General features: G+C 41.2%; 2 protein-coding genes across 2 annotated transcripts in view; both read left to right on the top strand.

Annotated features, from left to right (window-relative positions):
• The first annotated feature begins 439 nt into the window (after window positions 1-439).
• xirp2b (xin actin binding repeat containing 2b) lies at window positions 440-16,965 on the top strand. Its single transcript, XM_034694715.1, has 8 exons — window positions 440-490; window positions 1,123-1,251; window positions 1,956-2,045; window positions 2,270-2,327; window positions 2,412-2,500; window positions 4,617-13,980; window positions 15,333-15,463; window positions 15,618-16,965. Exons 1-7 carry the CDS (start codon window positions 440-442, stop codon window positions 15,422-15,424), a joined length of 9,873 nt encoding a protein of 3,290 aa, XP_034550606.1. The 3' UTR covers window positions 15,425-15,463; window positions 15,618-16,965.
• A 2,302-nt stretch (window positions 16,966-19,267) lies between these two features.
• The window catches only part of b3galt1b (UDP-Gal:betaGlcNAc beta 1,3-galactosyltransferase, polypeptide 1b), a 76,580-nt gene continuing 74,067 nt past the window's right edge, over window positions 19,268-21,780 (top strand). Inside the window, exon 1 of the mRNA XM_034693298.1 lies at window positions 19,268-19,353. The gene's annotated coding sequence lies outside the window, so the exon portion shown is untranslated. The remainder of the gene's footprint in view (window positions 19,354-21,780) is intronic.

Below are 21,780 nucleotides of genomic sequence, written 5' to 3'. Positions count from 1 at the left end.
AAACATAACAGGAGGGTTAAGCTGAAAATACTTGGTGTGCACATGCATAGCCACCATTAGCCATGTTATGCAATGTAATGGAATATGTTAAAGCAGTCTCAAATGGAAAAAAAAAAAAAAAAAAAAAGTCCCTTTTTTGTTCAGAACTAATTCAGCTGTAAAACAAAAAAGCAGCACAGACAAGTAAGGACCTAAAAGCAATAGCAGTGCTTAAACGGGTGTAGACCAGAAAGTGTTTTGCACCACTCCTTAATGACAAGAAAACATCATGTAACAAAAGTAAAGCATTATTTTCTCTAACAGTTTATTGGGTATTTGTGCCATAGCTGCTGGCAGCGCAAGTTTAACCAGGGCAGGACTTCCTGAAAGAGATTTAACTCAGAGGAACCGGATTCACTCTGTGGACTCAGAGGTCATCCCACTGACCAACTGTGAGGCCATGTACCAGGCAGCTGTCTCCAAGCGAGCAGACAACACCATCCCCTGCGGGGTATATAGCTTGTGCATGGACATGTAGTGTCTTAGCTAAAACACACAGCTTTGCTACTCACCAGAGCTTCATGCATTAAGAGGAACATTTATGTAATGAGAAGGGGACTTATGTGGTTTATTGCATTGGTTTGCTTGCTTTCTTTAATTATGTTTATAGTTTTTAGTTTCTGCAGAACCTCTCAATGTTGCACAGTAAGCTGCACTGAGCAGGTTTTGTCCCCATCATTGTTGGTGTTGTCATGCAGTATTAGGGGAGGTGATGACAGTTTTGAAGCTGGGGGAAGGGGGTCAGCAGTCTTGCATATACATGTTTATAAATAGAAGGGAAACATGAGACCCCCCCCAACAGGACAGAAAATAGAGGAAGGTTGCAGGAAATGTTAAATATTTTTGGCTTTACTTTGAAAGAGCTTTACCATTTGGAGCTATTACATAAACAGGCTGTTATGAATGTTTATGTCTGTGTGTTTGTGTGTGTGTAGAGAGAGAGAGAGAGCAAACCGCATAGAGCATTAGCCTGACAGCAGCCCGCACTGCATGCATAGCAGACAGAAGAGCCCTATTAAGCATCAGTTTGATTTCAGGTCGTGTCAAAGAGGAAGCAGCTAATGATATTTCCTGCTTCATTAGGTCATGGAGGAGTCGGAGGTCTGTTCCCTGCCTGGGGGACTTGCCAGTGTGAGGAAGCAATTTGAGACCCAGGAAACTGCAACTTCACACAATGTAACCCAGTTCCACTTTCATCACAGAACCGTGCAGGTACACATGCAGAACACATTCAGCATGCAAAGAGCATGACAGAGATGATGACTGTGATCAGTTACATTGCTCCTGAGCCCCAACATGTTAAGCCTTCAATTGGAATCTCTGCAAGTAAAATATGTGTTGAATATTAACTTAGAGGGTTGTATTACATCTGATCCAACCAATACTGGAGCAAAGTGTGTGGGTTAACACATCTTACTCGCCTTATCCAACAGCTTTCATAAAAAACCTCCAGGGCACTTTTTTAGCACTCACACTGACGCTCTATTCAGTCGACAGAAACTTTGCAAAACAACGGGAAAGAATGTCTTATTTCTTAGTTTTCAATGGGAACAGCTTGACACATTCTTTGTCATCTTGCCTCCATCTGCGATTAGTCATTTCAAACTGCAGAGAGCAATCTGTTGGAGCATCTTCTCTACATGGTACTCAGTTGTGTACTATTAAGCTTTGACTGGTGGAGAGGAGTGAGCTCCAATTTGTGTCTCTGACAAGAGGAGCAAAGAGACAAAATGAGACCAAAAGAGTTATCTGTATTCATGCTGTGTGTGTGTGTGTGTGTGTGTGTGTGTGTGTGTGTGTGTGTGTGTGTGTGTGTGTGTGTGTGTGTGTGTGTGTGTGTGTGTGTGTGTGTGTGTGTGTGTGGCATACACACTCTTTCTAAACTGTGTTTGACAACCACTGCCATTTCTTCACAGGAAATGTCAAACTCTGAGGTGACGGTGTCAGGCGGCAGCAGGCAGGTCCTCCCAGGCAGTCAGCATCTCAATGTCAACCAAGAAACCATGGTACTTTTTTTCCTCTGTATTCCTGCAGGGTGTGAGAAAAAGCTTTGCTAATGAGCTAAACGCTGTGATTGTGTTGTTGAATAAAAACTCTAACAGATTGCTATTAATCACATTTGTGACACCAGCTTTTCCTTATTAATCTGACTATTTAATGCTGTGATAAAAGTATAATTGAAACTTTGTTCACCATTCTGTGCTGTTTTTCTCTCTTCTTAAATGTAAAGATGTCATACAGTAACAACAACCTGGAATCCAGCTTTGAAAACCATCAGATTGAAACAGGTGAGCATTTTTTCTGTCTGCTGTATATCATTGTCTAGAAAATGAAAGGCCTGCTTAGATACTAATGTCTATCCTAATCTTTAGAAGAGGATTTTCCAAGGTACACCACCAAAGAACTGAGGGATCACTTTGAAAGAACGATAGAGGAAGCTACTCAACACAAACATATGAAGGTAAGCATTTTTATTCCACACATGTAAGGGAAAGTAATGTCAGAGGTATTCATCAAGTTGTAATCCTTCAGATTTGTGTCCTGTACCAGTGGCAAAACCGAGTATAGTTAAATACTTGTGGTTGATTGGCAGATTATCAGAAGGGATATTGGGCATCTGGACGATTATCTGTATGAGTGTTTTATTTTACTGATTGCAGATAAAAATTAATTGATTAAAAAGTGTTCTAATTTGGCTCCGATGCTGTAGTGTCTTTCCCTCTGGGTCGGTTTTCAATCACAACTCTGTCTCACCTCAAGTCTCGCTCAAAACACTATCTGATTGGCTGGACATCATATGACTGTATGACAGAACTGTACTGCTATGTTAACTGTTAAAGTTATATTTTTTTGGCTTTTACACCTTTATTGACAGAGGAGTGGACAGTGGATAGTGTAGGAAACTGGGAGAGAGTGGGGGAATGACATGCAGGGGGGAGGCCACAGGCTGGTTTCGAGCCCGGGCCGCCCGCTACATGGGAGTGCAACTTAACCAGTGGGTTATGTCCGTGCCTGCTATGTTAACTGTTTACTGTAAATTTCTATATGATGATGAAAATTCCAGTTTTGATTAAACATTTGCAAAAGGCATTTAAACAAAGTCTTGTTTTAGGGTTTGTAAATTCAAATTCAAAATTTTGACATCAAGTTTTTTTTGTTTTTTTTTACTGTAAATGTATTTCAGTCCCAAATATGGATTATAGATCTCATGAAGTATGCATAATTGTGCAGTCAGATGAACTTAAGTTGAAGTCAAAACATTCAAAAATTAAGCCTAGTTTGATTTCATGCTGCAGACCTTACAAGTGACCTCTCACACAACAGGTGAGCGCTGTGGTGTTGGTTACTTTGTTGAGGTGGAGATGTGCAACCTTCTACATGCAGCTCTTTGATTTAACAGATCTTTGTGGCTGCACATCCTTGTTCCATTTCTTCCTGCAGTAAATAAGGCTCCTGTTGGGAATTTATCTGGCTATGAAACAGAAATTGATACTGATGCCTCTATCTGAGTCACAAAAGTAAATACAACAAGCTGCAGCAACATGGATCATTCCAAGTAGTAAATTTTAATTCTTGAAATATCAGCACTTCATCAAGTAGGAGTCGGACAGAGTGATTAACTGTAGCTGTTTATTTACATATTACACGGCAGAGATCTGCAGTAAGTGACTCATTTGGTTGTTAGAAGACAGCAGGTTGGAATTTCTATGAAAAAATACTACTTATACATGTTCAGGACAATATCAACAGAAAGAGAAGAGCCACCACTTTGTACACAGGGGGCACCACAAGCTACACAAACCAAAAGTTCATCACAGCAGCTTTAAGTTTATATGCTGTCTGTACAACAATAACATTTCATTTTTTATATTTTTGGGGGACACTTCTGCCTTCTAATCATAAGACAGCTGAAGAAAGACAGGAAGTGGGGAGTAGAGACATGCAGGAAATGGTCAAGGCTGGGAGTCGAACAAGCAACCTCTGGGACGAGGACTGTAGCATCTGTATATGGGGCACGCTTAGACCACTAGGCCACAGGTGCCCCACGCCTACATTTTTTACAAGAATCATACAAGTTCCTTGTGACAACTTAAAAGCCCTGCATACTGCTATGATTTAAAGTAGAATTTAGAGCAAATGTTCAAATTGCATTGGCAGTAACCAAGTTAATTTGAGATTCTGCATTAGGAGAATAGACAGTCAACAGGGAAACTGATAACTGTGAGAGAAAATGAAAGAAAACACTCCATGCATCATCTTCTGTGAATCCCTCACTGGTACAGAGACAATCATTTTTGGGGTTTATAAAATGTTTCATTTCATAAAAATCTGAAGGATTACAACTTTAACTTGTTATAGTGATACTTTGATTTGTGTGCTGCTAAAGAAACTTTACACAGTACTAGCAAGCTTCAAAAGATAGGTGTTCTATTTATATGGATATCTGTGTTTTGTGATTAAACTTTTATATTTGATGCACAATTGTTGCCACAAGGGTAAATGTAATATGTATAACCCTGCAATGTACAGGATTTTGAATTATTTACCCATGAATACCCTTTCTGTTCCTTGAAAAGATTGAGCGTGACATCAATCGATCTAAGTGGTCCACAAATGTGACACAAAACAACACAGTGACTAGTGAGGTGCATGAAGCATCTGCTACTGAGGCAACAGACAATACATCGGCTGCAGTGATGGATTATGAGGACTTTCCGCCCCCGCCAGCTGAGGATTCTGACTATCTTCCACCCCCGCCTCCAGACTTACTACAAATGCCATCAGACAGTCAAACTATGCCAGCCTGCAATTACTCACCTGAGCCTCCAGAACTAGCAAACTCCTCCAAATATCCGCCAAACAAAGAGGCTTACTTCAAGCAGAGGAGTATGTATGAGCTTAAACGCCTTTACAAGCACATTCATCCTGAGGTTCGAAAGAATATTGAGAAGGAGTACTACTGTGATTACAACGAGACCGAGAACAACCACGTAGAGGGCCAAGAGTATATGTATGAGGATGAAGGTGGTAGTCCTGATGATGATGAAGAATATGGGGAGTGGGAAGAGATTCTACCTGGGGATGTGCAGTCAATGCGTTGGATGTTTGAGAATAAGCCACTGGACACCATCAAAGATGAGGTTCTGGATGAGGATGATGAAGAAAACAAAATAAGTCAACAGGAGATGATTCTTGGAAAAGATGTGAGGCGCACAGCTTGGATGTTTGAGACAAAGCCAATGGATGAGCTGACTTCACATAATATCAACTCGACTGAATACAAAAACAAATGCAATAAATTTGATAAGGGAGATGTTCGTGCTGCAGCGTGGTTGTTTGAAACCCAGAGGATGGACACTCTGAATAAAATGCATAAGAGCGAGGACTTGACCAAAGAGGTTGTGTTCACAGAGGAGGATGGAAATGCTACCATTTACATGATTGACAATAAGTACATGGAAAGCCTGGGACACACGGAGACCATTGATGAGAGCAAGCTGCTGAGTCTGAGGTCAGTGTTAGAGGAAATTCATGAAGAAGTGAAAACTGTTACAAGCACTTTTGACACTCAGTTTAAATGCATCATTATGGGACAATCAAGCCAGATGCTGGAGATTAAGTCTGTGCGTAAAATTGAAACAGAATTGGAGAGCTCCATCGCTTCACGTTGGCTTTTTGATACCCAACCCCTGGACATGACTGACAAAGAATCTTCATCTTTGAAACTTGTGTGTAGCCTTTCCATGGAAGATAGCAATAAAGGAGACTGGGGCAGGTGGTTGTTTGAGATAAAAACACTGAGTTCTGTCAATGAATGGGAAAGCTCAAATATAGAGAACAAAGAGATCACCGGAGCTGATGTGCGCAAACACTGCTTAACATTTGAAACCCAGCCAATGGATTCTTTGAAGGATGACTCCAATGCCAAATCTCAGTCTCTTGAAGAAATTATCGGGGGCAATGTTAGATCTGCCAGGAATTTTTTTGAAAGCAGCCCCCAAACTGTGAGAAAGACTGGGCCTGAGGTTGGAAAACTTCAAAAGGCTACAGTGTATGAGGAAATGAAAGGGGACGTGAGACACCAAAAGTGGCGCTTTGAGAGCCAACCTCTAGAGCATATAAGAGAGGAGAGGAAAGAGGTAACTCGCACAGTGAATATTGAAGACGACCTCACACAGGAGGATGGCACAAGCTGCAGGGCAGATGTTCGTAAGAACTGCTGGGTATTTGAAACCCAGCCAATGGATACTTTAAAAGATGATTCAAATGCAAAGCCCCTTACAAAAGAGGACATTATTTCAGGTAATGTAAGATCAGCCAGACATTATTTCGAAACAGCTCCATCCCAGGAATTGAAGGATCTTGCAGAGGTGGGCAAACTGAAAAAAGCAGTAGCGCTTAATGAGGAAAGGGGCGATGTTAGACATCAGAAATGGAGATTTGAAAGCCAACCCTTGGAGCAGATTAGAGAGGAAAGGAAAGAAGTCATTCGGACGATTGACCTGGAAGAAATTGATAAAGTGGATGTCTCCAACTACAAGCACATCTTTGAAAGCACAGATTACAACTGGATGGATGAATCTCAAAAGATCTTAATCGAGGGTGTAACATCAGGTTCTGTGAGATCAAATACCAACCTATTTGAGTCGACTCCTATGTACGCCATGCAAGACAGCTCAGGGCACTTCCATGAGGTGAAAACAGTGCGCCGTGAAGAGATTGTGAAAGGAGATGTAACAACGTGCAAGTGGATGTTTGAAACACGACCAATTGACCAGTTTGATGAAACCATTGCAAAATTCCAGATTATCAAAGGAATTTCCAAACAAGAAATTGAGTCTGGTGATGTAAAAACTGCAAAGTGGTTGTTTGAAACCCAGCCCCTTGATGCTATCAAGTACTTCAGCAATATTGAAGACGAAGAAGTCACTGGGACAAGTTCAAATCATGACATAATGAAGGGGGATGTGAAAACCTGCAAGTGGCTATTTGAGACAAAACCAATGGACATCTTGTACGAAAGAGTTGAGACGAAGGGTGAAAACGAATCGGAAGAAGTGCAAAAGGGAGACGTGAAAACCTGCACTTGGCTTTTTGAAACACAAGCCCTGGATACCATCCACGATGAGACAGAGACCATTCTGAAAGCAAGTACGGTGAATCAAGAAGACATCAGAGGAAAAGATGTGCGAACTGCTTGTTTCTTCTTTGAGACGGAGAAACTGGAGAACCTCACCGGGGAGGAGCAAGATTCTTTTAAGCGTGTCACTGAGATAGACATCGCATCAGGAGATGTGTCAAGGATGAAGTACATTTTTGAGAATCAAACATCCGATATCATGACTTCTACATCTGAAGAAGCTAGGCGAACACTCAAGAGGGTCCAGACTGAGGACATACAAAAAGGAAACGTAGTGAACCACAAATGGCTCTTTGAAAACCAATCCATAGATACCATACATGATAGCCAAGAAGAATCCATCAGCGGCCGCACAATAAATGATGTGCAAGGAGGAGATGTTGATAAAAGCCGTTTTATTTTTGAAAGCTTCTCCTTGGATAAGATTCATGAAGGGTCCACTGAGACAAACGCAGAGCTGAATAAAAGCCAAAAAATCATCAGAGATGAAGACGAGAAGGGGGATGTGAGAAATTACACTATGATGTTTGAAAATCAGCCCCTTTATGCCATTCAGGACAAAGAGGGCCTTTATCACGAGGTCACCACCGTCTCCAGTGAAGAGGTTACCAGAGGCGATGTCGTTGGAACCCGCTGGCTGTTTGAAACAAAGCCCCTCGACGCTATTAAGGACACAGATGAGGTCTATATAATTAAATCTGTCACACAACAGGATGTTCAGAGGGGAGATGTCACCTCTGCCAAGTGGAGATTTGAGACACAGCCTCTCGATAGGATTGCTGAGGAAAAGAAGGCTTTGATAAGAACTGTGGAAGACATCCAGGGAGGCAATGTCAGGATGAACAAAGATCGTTTTGAGTCTGACGCTCTGTCTCAAGAATCTGTTAGGACTGTTAATGTGAGTGAAATACAAAAAGGCGATGTCAGGTCTGCGAAATGGAGATTTGAAACACAGTCAATAGACAAGATAAGAAGCATGAGCTCTGAAAATCTCATTGAAACTGTTAAAAAAGAGGAGGTTGCGAAGGGAGATGTCAAGCAGTCCGTGTGGCTCTTTGAGAAAAACCCTCTTGACCATATTAAAGAGGTAGATGAGCACGAAGATCATCAAACCATTACTCAAGAGGAGATCTCTCAAGGAGATGTAAAGACAACCACTTGGCTCTTTGAAACAACTCCATTTGACAACTTTAATGAGAACAAAATGGAGAAGACTGAAATCCTGGGGAAGAGCATCAAGGGAACACTTGAGGAACTTTACAGTCAGGAAATGGTGAAATCCAAGGGAATTCTCATTGAAGCTGATGAAATTGGTGACATAAGGATGGCCAAGTATCAGCTAATGAATAAGCAGTCACCGGAGATTCAGCGGGAGGAAGTCATCAGGGGGGATCTGCAGACTATTATGATGAACCTACTGACCAGACAGGAGAGTAGCGAGCGGCAGGTCATTGTAGATTCAGAAGAGAAGGGGAACATCAGTTCAACAGTGCAGCAACTGTTCAACCAAGAGAGAGACAGTGTTGAGAGGGAGGAAGTAATCCGGGGCGACATTCGGGAAGCTATAAACAACCTTTTCAATGAGGGCGGGTTGGCTAAACATGGAATACTCATCCAGGAAGACGAGAAAGGAGATGTGCGGATGACAATATACTCCCTCCTGAATCAACAGGAGAATGTTAGTGTTGAGAAAGAGGACATTATAAGAGGGGATATAAAGAGTGCTCTTCAAAACTTGGCCTCTGCAGACACAGCAGATCAGGCGGTGAAGATAAAGGTAGACGACACAGAAAAAGGAAATGTCAACTTTTATTCGACATGCATTGAATCTGGGGCTCTTGATTATCTCAAACAGCTTCATTTAGGACCTGATGAGGCTCAATCTGACTCAGCAGAAAGAGAGAAGATACTTGGGGGCAACATCAAGGACACAAAACTGACCCTCAGCAGCAATCGTACGCAAATTGAGCGTACAGTTGAGGATGTTATACCCGGGGATGTCCACAACACGGTGAAGGTTTTCATGTCTGAGCCGACCATTTCATTGGAGAAACTCCAAAAGGAAGAGATAGTTAAAGGTGATTTAAGAGCCGCTTTGAACTCTTTGTCTGTCTCAGCAAATCAGACAGTCATTGTAGAGAAGGAAGAGGTGGTGAAAGGTAACATACCCAAAGCACTGCGGTGCCTGGAGAGGGCTCAAAAGCGGTACAAGGAGGTAGAGAAGCCAGATATCATACCAGGAAATATCAGGGGCGCTTTGAGATCTCTTGAGAAATCAGCAACATCCAGAGCTGAAGCTGTTGTCGAGGATTTAGTTTCAGGAGATGTGAAGGCCACTCTAAAATCACTCGAGCTGGCTAAGCAAGCAGTGAAGGAAGTTGAGAAGGAAGAAATCGTGAGGGGTGATATTCGTATAGCAATGCAAAGTCTACATGATGCCTCCAGTGAGAGGAAAATGAGTCAACAGGGGGCAGATGTCCAAGGGGACGTTAGAGGAACGATTCAGCTCTTGATGGAATCTCCTCCTTCACCGAGGATGGAAAGGAGCCCGAGCCTTGAGGGGGATGTAAAGGGCAGTGTAAAGATGTCCATTAAGTCGCTGTATGAGACACAGGAACAAACCCAGCTTGAAAGGGAAGAGGTGATTAGGGGTGATGTCAAAGGCACTATTAAATCATTGTTGGAAACAGCACAGCGTGAAACTCCTAAAGTCAGACTCGGAGCATACAGAAGAGTCAAAGTCAAGCAGGGCCCTCCAGTCAAAAGCCTGAATACTGATGCACAGCGCAACATACAAAAGATAAAAACAGCTAAGTTGGTGGAGACATCGCAAGAAAATCACTCTGAAACTGAAGTAGTTCAAACTAAGGCAAGTTCAGTTCAGCAGTGTGTTCAAAAATCAACAACCGTGGTGGAGCATAAAACAATTACCCAAAACCACGGCATCAAAACATTAAAGACAGAGTTTCGTAATCTCAAATCCAATCCAAAAGGAATGATCAAAGTAGATAAAACCAAAGTGCAAACCAATGTCTTAATGCTAAATCAAAAGACACCAGAGCCTGATCTGCCTCCCCCACCTCCACCTGTGGTGGACACTGACCTTCCCCCTCCTCCTCCTCCTACTCCTCCCACCTCTGTTGACTCTGACATTGATCACCTTCCTCCTCCGCCACCTCCGCTCGCCAGTGAACAGGACTTCCTCCCTCCTCCACCATCTCAACAGGAGCTGGAAAACATTCCAGCACATGCAGTTCATGCCTCACCAGCCAAAGCCAAAAAGATGACCGTTAAAAAAGTGAAAGCTCCCGTCGTTCACCAAATCCCCAAACTTGAGCCTAAAGTAGAATTAAATCAAATGAAACAGGTGGAGGTCAAATCAGAGACAGTGGTAGAAATGAGCCAAAACCAATCCAAAACAACAAAAACATCAAAAACCGTCTCACGTGATATCCCTCCCCCACCTGCATCACCACAACCCCTGAAGAAGGTCTACATCTCTCCTGTGAGATTCACCCCTCCACCCTCTCCTCCACCTTTCATGCGAAGCCAAATGAGTAAATTTAACACCCCATTAATAAAAGCAGAAGAAAAATTCCGGAAGCTGAGGGAGGAAAACACTCCCCCAACCACTCCATCACCCACTTTCATCCATGACTCAGTTACAGCTGCTCTTGAAATGCTTTCCAACAAAGATGCAGAGCAGTTCAATAACAACACATCGCTAATCAAACAGCAGAGAGCTGAAAATATGCCGTTGAGTGTTCATTTGGATTCCAGATTAAGTGGTGTGTCCAAGGATAGTGTGGTCTCAAATACCATCCAGAGCAATATCAGTGCCAGTCATGGGAAAATCCTCTCAGATTCAGCAGTTATGTCTTCTGTTAAACAGCAAACAGTCTCCAGTGAGAGTTCTAACGTCGTCTCCTTTCAGAAGACCTCATCTGTCTCGTCTGTTCGACAGCAGACACATACGACCTCACAGAAAACAGTTTCTGTTTCCTCCTCCCAGTCTGCTCAGTCAGTCGTGGCTGACAAAGTCCAGGCCTCAATTACTGATGTCACAAAAACAGAAAACATGGTGGCTGATAGAAAGACAGATTCTAAGAATAAGAAAACAAAGTCCTCCGACAAATCTGAAGAGATAGCCAAAGCCCCTGTTATAATAGTTAAATCTGAACTTGATTTCACCTCTGAGGAGAATATTAAATCAAGCAAATCACAATCTGACAACAAGAAGATGAAAGATAACTCAACACCAGAATTACCCAGTAATCCTCTCACCCAGTCTTCAGACAAAAATGTTAAGCAGTCCAAATCAGCACAGCGTGATAACAAGAAGAAAGCTGATCACTCTCCTCCCAAGAACAAAGAGAAAATTTCAGAGCAACCACCGCAAACAGAAAAGACAGCTGTGAACACCAACGGAAAAAATGGCAAACTGAGCCAAAAAGGAAAAAAGAACAACAAACAAGAAAAGCAAATTGAGACACAAACCTCCAATGAGGCTGAGAAGAAGAGTGTTTCACAAGCAGTCAAAATGGAAGTGAAGGAAGCCTCTGAGGTGAAAGTGATCAAGGAAGTTAAGGAAGCAAAGACAGAGGTAAAGCAGGGGAATACAACAGTTACCTCTTCTCCTGCAGCTGTAAGCATCACTGACATCCAAGCAGAAACTCCAACTACAGGAAAGAAGAAAAAGAAGTCAAAGAAGTCCAGACAGCAACATGTAGAAGTTATAGAAACCAAGATGGGATTATCCGAAAAAGCCCTCCAAACTCAGGTAACAATAGCAGCAACCAGTGTAAAAGAAGAGAAAATACAAGTCATTACAACAGACAGCAAAGACGATCAGAACTCCCTGCAACAAAAAGAAGTTCAAAAGAATGGGAAGGGATCTCAAAAGAAGAAAGGAATGACAGCTATTCAGCAGAACGTGGTAGACTCAGAGGAAAGCAAGGATGTCCCAATTACAGTGACAGGCATGTCAGAGGAAAATGAACTGGTAAAGTCCACAGTGAAGGGAAAAGAGGATTCTCAAAGGGGGAACAACCAAATGATAATCTCTCACATCACAGAGACACACAAAGTTTCAGAAAAGAAGAATTCTAAAACTGTGAACACTCAGTTTGAAACAGATTCAAATTGGCTCTTAAGTCAGAGAGAAGACAGTGAGACAATGGAGAAGCATGAATGTGAGCCAGTTTCTGAGAAGTCCATTTGTGGTGGTGCAACACCAAGAATCTCTAAGATTAGCATTGGTTCTGCTAAAGTGGAGAACCAAACAAAGAAAAAGACTTCTCATGAAAGAAGGAAAGAAGAAACAAGTCAGTGCAAGTCTGTTGACCTCCGAGCTCCCTCGCCGTTATTGAGGATGCGCTCACCTTCCCCGACGTTTATCACTATTGAATCCACACGCAGGACCGACTCGCCCCAGAGAGTCACTCCTTCACCTACCCTCTTGCACAGGCCGCCAACACCCCCTACACCACCACCACGGAGGTGTGAGACCCCGACATCGCGTCTCACAAGAATCACACCTTCTCCTACTTTTGACCGAGCCGAAAATTTGCCTCGGCTCAAGGACGCTACTGCAAAACTCTCCCGTGGTGTAACCCCACCACCCGCGCTTCCTCAGCACATCTCTGAGAAGAAGTCAGAGATTGTGGAATCACCTGCGTCATTCCAGCGGCAAATCAAAATCGATCAGCAACGTTTGGAGACTTCAGGGACATTGATTACAACAGAGAAAGCCACAAAGAGTTTATCTGCTGAGGCTCAGGTACTTGATGTAACTTTTGCACATAATGAAAGTAAATCAGAGGATTTGATCGCAAATGAAATACAAAGTAAGCCTGAGACCTACATGCCATTATACGACAATGAACTAGATTTTGGTGAAGATTCAGATGATTCAGAGCCGTCAACAGCATCTTTCAAAGACAAGAGACACTTTTTCGAAGAGGCTCAAAAGGCTGATGTTAATAAGACCTATGTGCGGAAGGAGCCCATTGATATCCCTGAACGTCTGGGTCCAGACATGGAGGAGTGTGAGGAGGAAAGAAAGAACAAAGGAATGGATGAGCTTCCCAAGGCAGACTTGCCTAATCTGGTAAACAAATTTGAATTACCTGAAGAGAAATCATATATCAAAAAAGAGCTTATCCCACTTTCAGACTGGCTTCACAACATCGCTGAGAGCACAGAAGAAAAAACAGACATCCTGGAACAGGAAATGCCAACTTTTGACATCCATGCTATTAAAAGTGTTTTTGAACTGGATGAGCAAAGTTCCTCACTCGGAAAGGAGAAAGGGGATCAGGATGAGCCTGTGTCAAGCCTGACTGAAACAACAGTAGACACTTCAAAGAGGGAAAGTCCTCAAGAGACAAAGGGAGGCTCACGGCATAGCACCCCCCTCCCTCAGTCAAAAAATGATCTGGAAACAGTGCCAGCAAAACCAGCAGGCTTCTCTGAAACCAAATCAATCACAGAACATTTCTCAAACGTTGATGAGTTTGGAAACAAGATCACTGGAACAAGGACGGCTGTCACTGAGCACTCAGAGAGTGTTTCAACCGAACATGCTCCCTTTTCCTATGCTGATGCAGTGAAAAGAAAAGCTGCTGCTGCTGCAGTGAAGGAAGCAGACACCTATGATGAAGAAGCCACCGAGAATCTGCTGAGAAACTTCCACAAAACGTGGACAGAGAGTGAGACCGTTTTCAAGAGTCTTGGCTACACTGTGTCTGAGGAGACAACATCGCAAGTTGTGTCGCAGAAGACAAAGATGGTCTCATCTGGTAAAAACCTCTGCAGCATGACACGACAGATGCCAGTGGCATGGACTGTGTATGGCCTTGTTTACTTGATTTTTCCGTTAAACAGAAAGTGTTTGTGTTAACCAACAAGCTTGAGAGCCATGCTAGCAGCCTTGTGAACCTAACCTAGCATGCTAACATTGAGGTATTAAATTACAGCTACAGTCGGTGGGAATTTATTTATTTTTGCAGATTTTGGTAATAAACCAATACTTGAAACAACAGTTGGACCAGAAGACCAGAGTGTAAAGCTGTTTAGATAGTCCCATTTAAGACCATGGTGGTGAAGCCATCCTTTGACTGATATTCCCAAAAAAAAATATCGTAAAGTTCTTCTCAGATGGAGATTGTCAGTTAACGGGTCATTTTTGGGGCATAACAATGAAACTAATAATAATTCAGTTTCAGCAAAACTGCAGATCAGATACACATTTCTTGCTTAGACACAACATTCACACCCACACCGCTGTGGCACTGAGCTGCAAGCTAAAAAAAATGTTGTCCTTTATTTGACACTGGAAAAGTTGTCAACCTTGTTTTTGATATCGGGAACAGCTGTTGCATCTCTAGATTATTTTAAAAGCTTTTCCTGAAGCTTTCAACCCAATCTCATGGTCTCCAATAATGACAAGTGTTTGCAAATTTACCTGGAAGGGGCTTAAGGATGCTCTTCACCTTACATACAGTAAACAGGCACTTAAAACTATGTCAGCATTAAACAGATACAGTTTTTTCCACAAGTAGTATAATAATCATTTAAAGACTGCTCAAGCAAATCTTGTATTAATAAAGACTATGGTATGTGACAGGAAGAAAAATTGATAAAGACGACAGCCAAAGGTTGATGTGATTTCAAGCAAAAAGGGTTTAATTACTCATCAAAAGAAGTGCAGCATTCCTTTATCCTCGTGAGGCTGTCCATTAGATGCCTACAATAAAGCAAGCATTTAATACACCTCTCCAGCAGGACAGTTACAGGAGGAGCTGGCTGTGGGATGGTACTGAACCGGATAATAGCTTATTTTTAGTTTTCACAAACACTGCTGAATTGAAGTCGAGAGATGCATGAATGTATGTAGATAGAATTATATTCATATCAAGTCGTAAAAACACTGAATCATTCTCTCACATGACCATTGTATTTGTTTTTATATATGTGTGTGATATGGAGAATTTCATTAACATACATATTTTTTTGATGCTGCATTGTACTAATGAGATTGCTGTTGCATTGTGAGGCTTTTTATAGGACATACTCATTACATGGGAAAAATATAAAAAAAAAAAAAAGAAAAGAAAAATCGAATGATTTGCATTTTATCTCTTTCTTACAGGTTCGAGTTCCGAAGTCAGAGCTATGCACGGTTTGCCGGAGGAGAGCTTATCCGATGGATGCTGTGATAGTGGACAAAAAAAAATACCATAAATCCTGTTTCTACTGTGAGCACTGCAGAAATAAATTAAGGTAATTATGGCATGGGGCGTCTTTGAGCATTACAATATGTATTTGAATGCCCTCATATCTTAATAGCTGTATAGTTGGTAGAAATATATAGTTAACTATTTCATGATTTGACTGCTGTGCATCACTTAAAGACAAACTTTAATTTCTCTTCCAGCCTAGGAAATTACGTCTCCCTCCATGGACATTTCTACTGTCTACCCCATTACAAACAACTCCTCAAGTCCCAAGGGAACCACGATAATGGACTTGGGCAGAAACCTCCCGCAGGAAGTGTTGGACCTATCCCCTCAGATGAGAAACTTGAATGGAGATACTCCATTAGCAGCCTGAATTCAATAGACAAAACACACATAAGTGAAAATGAAGTTACAAAAACGTGTGAGGAAAGCAAACCACTCTTCAACAGAATATCTCTAGTTTGGCCCCCACAGGCTGATCCTCCAAAGAAAGCTTTTAAAATAGAGGAAGACATTCAGCTAACTAAGCCCCAGTGGCCCCCTCCTGACAACTCCCCAACGTCAGCCAGACACCAACACAGAAAGGCTGTTCCCAGAAGTGTCCTTTGAAATAAAGTCGCCCAACCAGTTTAGTCAAATAAATCCAAAGAGGAAGCTCTGAAAAAAGGATGGTTTAAAAAGATGTGTAGAAAGAACTGTCCTGGCCGAACTGTTAAAGGAAGTGTTTGATTAAAGGTCATAGAGTCAAGTGAGTTAAAAAGGAACGTGTAAAGTAAGGATATGAGAGGTAACTGTGTATATACATGTAAATGGTGTGTAAAGGGTAATGCAGGTTGTAACTGTGATAGTAAGTGGAAGAAAGATAGATGTGGAGAAGGTTTAGAAAGTGCTTTTATGTCCAGCAGTCACACCGATGTGCTCTGGTTAAGATAACTTGTTAGTTTGGTTAGAAAGAGCATCATGAATCAATATCAAAGTTGGTTTTAATCAACTATTTTTTGAGTTTAGTCTGAGGTGTAGTGACTTAAATTAGCTGAATATCCTTCCCTCAAAACTCACACTGCTTTTGAAAATAGCATAGTAAAATGAATCAGTGATACTTTCATATACAATTCTGCCCAGTGTCTCTTTAGTCCCCTTTGTTTCATTCACAAATGATTGAGCTCATTCTACACTTTACTCCATTTTTATGCTGGTCCATGGAATATATGAATATTTCCAGTCTGTAGACTTCTCTGTTGTATTATTTTCAGGGCTTTTAACATTCAACATTACATTTTTGCATTTGCCTTTTTTAGCACCTGCTGTGCAGACAACTAAAAGCATCTGAAATTATTTTATTTATAATATTGAAAGTATATAATATAAACAAGTGAATCGGTTATAATCATGTTTGTTTTGGACATTTGTATCCTATTTTGATCGACAAATATTTTTGAATGAAGAATTTTATTTTATAGATTAGACAGGTATATCTTGCTTTGTACAAGAAAATTCCTGATTATGTCACACTGTCAGGCTGGTTCACTTACTTTATTGCTTATCTAAGGGCAATAAAATGTTGAATTTCATTGTGTTATGTATGTCTTTCAAAGTCTTACTCTATATTCAGCCTTCATCCACTTCAATCTGCTCCAGGAAGTACTCTCTCAGATGTTTGTCAGGATGGAAACAGGAAACAAGAGCAGGTCAGCGGATTTTTCACACTGTTGGTATAATCTTCTTTAGAAGATAACCCCACCCACGAAGGGATTTTGAAGCTCAAACCATAGGTGTGTCTACAGTAGACAGAGGAACCATTTCTGTGTCAGGAAAACGTAGACATAGATCATTTAAAAAGGGTCAAGAGGGAAAGCTTGAACACATGTTATGTGGTACAGAAGCACATGTCTTAGGTGAATTTTACAGCCAGTCTAAAATAAGCTTGTGACCAAATGTGGTCACTCATCCTCTTACTGCTCCTCAGTGTGGACAAGCACAAGCTTAGCATACCTTTTTCTGACCTCATCACCCATAAAACTAAAACATGAATATATTTTTTATTTTTTATTAAAGGCAGGTTTATTCATTTGCAGAAGTGTGCTAACCGTGAATGGAGGCTCCAAACAAGATTTTATTTAAATCTAGGGCTCATGAACAGGTTACTGTTGTGTGTGGAGCTTACAGCAGCTCAATAGAGAATAAGATGTTGTGTAAGTAGACAACTGAAAAAGATACACAGCTTACCTACTAGACAATGTTCAGTAGCTTGCACATCTCAGTACTTTAAACATTTATTTTTTATGGATGTATATTAGTAGCTCTTTCTTTTATTTAATTTCTAGATACAAATTATATTTCTTTATTATTATCTGTTAAATATTCAACTTATAGACAAGGGCATGTCAGGGCTTTTTTGACTGGGGGGTGGCCCAACTTGGTTGACCCACTTACTTTTGCAGGTGTGGCATTAAGTATGTGTGCACCCCTTCTTGTCTCCACGAATCATACCTATTTAAACTAAAATTCAATTATCATTCCAATGTTGTATTCCAGTGTGTTTTTAACCTTTAAAAGTAAGACAGCAGAGTGGCAACATACAAAGTTATAAAAGTACTAAAAATGGAAAAATGCTTCATTGACGTGCAAAAGAATCTAGTAGCTGGTTGCCAACTTTCTCACTACTAAATAAGGGACAGGTGCACGGTGCTGCAAAAGGAAATGCAGAAAGTGTCTTTACTGTATCATTATGTAACCACATGAATACACCTCAAAGAAACCACAATTTGGCTCTTTACTTAAAAAAACAGGCAAAAGAAAAATTAAATGAAAAAGAGGAGTATGACTCACCAAATGTACTTTATCCATGGATACTTTTTGCTGCTCTTGACTGACTCAAGCAGTCTTTTGTCCTTTTGCACAACCAGAGAGAAGTCCTTACATGACAAGTCACAGTTTACAGATATTTGAAGTTCATTTTTGATCAGCTCTGTGCTGCATCTGTTTCTTGAGTCTGACCATTTAATGGCAATCAGAGAGAAAATCCTCTCCACACTTTTTAGCAGGACGTGGCACATTTTTGCTGTATACAACTGATGTGCATGAGGGGGCCTGTGACTGGATGACAGGCGGTGTGATTGGCACATGATCTGCCACTGTGGTTTTATCTTATCTACAATCTGTATAGTGCAGTCTGCTATATTTAAAATAGTTAATAGTCAATATACGGGACAATTGACGTCCCGTATGAAACAAACCAATTTAGCCCAATATAGGGGATGTCCCGGGCTAATACGGGACAGTTGGCAACCCTACTAGTAGCAGCCGGTTCAGACAGCTCAAATAGTTGAATAAAACAAAAGCCCTCCCTCTGATAAGCCAAATAGCCAAATAAAGTAGATACATTTTGAGTGGCAGTGGCACCAGGGGTGTCCAAATTTCAAGTTGGACCTATGCCACCCATGGGCACACCCCTGCCTGTTGTTTTTTTTTTTTTTTTATAGCCCTGCCCACTGTGGATGCATGGCTGTAAGCTAAAACATTAGCCTATATTTTAAGATAAACTAAAATATACCTGCAATAAGACAACACATTCAAACATGCTCGGCTGGTTTAACCCTCCAGGGCCTGAATGCTTTACCAGCTGGATATGTAATCTCCCTAGTGAGAAAATAGTTTGCATGAGTTGTCTTGGAATTCTCTCACAGCGTCAATCTACCTTGCTACTCCTGTCTGCACGCTCCTTACTTTCTCCCCTTGAGCGGATTGGTAAACAATCCTTCGGATTGCACTCTGATTGGTCGACTCAGGCTCGTCAGGCGGTACGTCAGCCCCCGTTCACGACCATCATGCTTCCTCCTCTTAGACAAAAAAACAGTGCTTTAGGATGCTGGAGCAAAGCAGCAGCGTATCATCAGGACCACAAGTCTGAGTAGGATGGAGACACAGAGAGAGGTAAGCACAACAAGGACGCCTTTTCCACCCTCAGACATGGCGCTTGCAGTGCAGGTGGTGCTTTTTGTACCATGTGGGATGCGGTGAAATGTAGTCGATCTACTTTTTCTTATTTCTGCAATGTTGTTGGATTCGCCTTACCGCAGGATATTATCTGTCCTTCCCTATTTCCGTGCGCTCATCCGCGTGTTTCAGACTGTCCCGGGCATTACAGGGCTGTGATCTCTGGTGTAGACCTTTGCAGTTTTACGCGCCTGGCTTTACAGTGATGCAGCTACTTTAGCTCAATCCCTTCTGAGCACACACTGATCTTCGTCCTGTTTCAGAGGGGGCTGTCCACTCTGCACTTAGAAATGCGTAGGATGCCCAGGACGATGGGAGGTGCAGGTGGACAAGTTGCACAGTATCCTATCAAACTTTAAACAGACGTTTTTGAGGTTTTGAATGTGATTTCCCCCTCATAGCTGTCTCACAGGACGCCAGAGCCTCTCACAGAAGGCTCCAATTTTAAAGGCTGATTTTTAAACTGTTATTTAGAATTTTAATATAACATATAAGACTGAGAAAATCATAATTCAAGCGTCACTATGTGTCCATTATGCTATTATTTAATTAAACTATGATTATTATTTATTATGGGTCAATAATGAATGATGCGTCTGAGTGAGTCAGACTGGACTGCATATCTTGCCCCCTAAAAAATGAAAGTGGACACATCAGAAAAATCTCTAATGATGTTTAAAAGTTATGAATCATAAAAGCTGAGGGAATATGTTTTAGTTATAAATTCAGCCTTAATAATTGTTGAACCATGTGAAAATATATGTTTGCACTGTGAACAAACATCATAGTCAAATACATAATGTTGAAAATTGATTTTATCTTATTCCCTGCCCTTAAGATACTTCATTTCACTCATCCTTTTCTGAATCCGACATTTCTATTTCACCACTTACTTAATAAAGCAAATACATTGGATATCAAAATATTCAGAAGAGCTTTTAAAGTTCAAAGTCAAGAGTGGGCAGGCTCTCAGGAGGAGCCGTTCCTATTCTCGCTGCCATTACTGGGACATTTTAGATCGTTATCTGGATGAAACACTAATCCTCTTTCTCGTTCAGCCACATGATGGTTTCCATTACATGTCCATCTGCTGGTACAGTGAGCGTATTTCCTGCCAAGCTTCCTGTGTGTTTAGGACCAATCTTCTTGTTTGTGTTGTTTGTGGCAGAGCTTGTGCTCAAATTATGAGGACACGTCTGTGTGTGTGCCCTGCTTACTGTGACGGCTCGCGCTAATCACATTCCTGCAAGGTGTAATTAGTCTGCGCTGTCTAAAGCCTTAATCCTCGGTTTAAGTGGACTGTATCTCTGCTTAGTCAGTGTTGCCTCCAGTGTTACTCTGGACTTAGATTATATGTTTGTTAAGATGTTGCCAGTGTATTTTTTAATTGTAAGATTTATTTCAATATATGGTTTGTTCTAGGTGGGTGTGTATGTGTGACACAACATAAGATACATGATAATTGTGTAATGGAAAATAGAAATACTTCTATTTATTTGTCTGTAATTCTTATTTGTGTGTGCATCTTAGAAGAAAGCAAAGATAACACACTTTGAATGTGTAATAAATCTTATGTGTCATAGTCTGAATATGTCAAACATTCTGTGACATGTCTCTTAATGAAAGTAGCAGGCTTACATTTAAAGCAAATGTTAAACATTATTTTCTTCGTTGTACCAGGTTGCACAGTGCAACCTGTCTGTTTAGGACTGTCTTGGTTATCAGGTCAAGACAATAGCACATAATTTACTTTTCCAAAACAGCCAAGGCACAGGCAGGCTGATATTAGGTTCACATGTGCACAGCTTCTTTCCCTGCTGTGTTTCACCCACCTTTTTTCCTCTTTCCTAAAAACACAGCTTGACACATTATATTCTCAGAAATGAGCAACATCTCTTGACCTATTTGAGCATAGCAAAATGCCAGTGAAAGGCTGTGACTTCAATAGAACTTATCTGCTGCTCTACTCCCTCACACACACACACACACACGCACACACACACACACACACACACACACACACACACACACACACACACACACACATATGCATGGCAGCCTTTTACTGTCAGTTTAAAAATGAATAATTAGAGGTGACAACTTTAAAAAACAAGAAAAGTTCCATATTGGAGTGCAAAGTACTGATTACGTGCTTCCTTTTACCCAAAGTTGAACAGGTTTTAAGAACCTTAGTGTTAAAGGAGAACTGTGGCAACAAGGAGGAAGCAGCCTAAAAGGTCTAATCAGCCAATCATAACTGCATTTACACTGAAATGAGTTACAGCAGAACCACTTTGTAGACAGTTCAATTTGATGAGTGTCGTCTATGCTTTCGTGCTTAGTAATATGTTCCTCAGAGATTGA

The sequence above is a fragment of the Notolabrus celidotus genome, chromosome 10 (assembly GCF_009762535.1).
Source record: "Notolabrus celidotus isolate fNotCel1 chromosome 10, fNotCel1.pri, whole genome shotgun sequence".
Classification (NCBI taxonomy): Eukaryota; Metazoa; Chordata; class Actinopteri; order Labriformes; family Labridae; genus Notolabrus; species Notolabrus celidotus.
The sequence above is the reverse complement of the archived record's forward strand: the minus strand, read 5'-3'. Positions and strand labels throughout refer to the sequence as shown.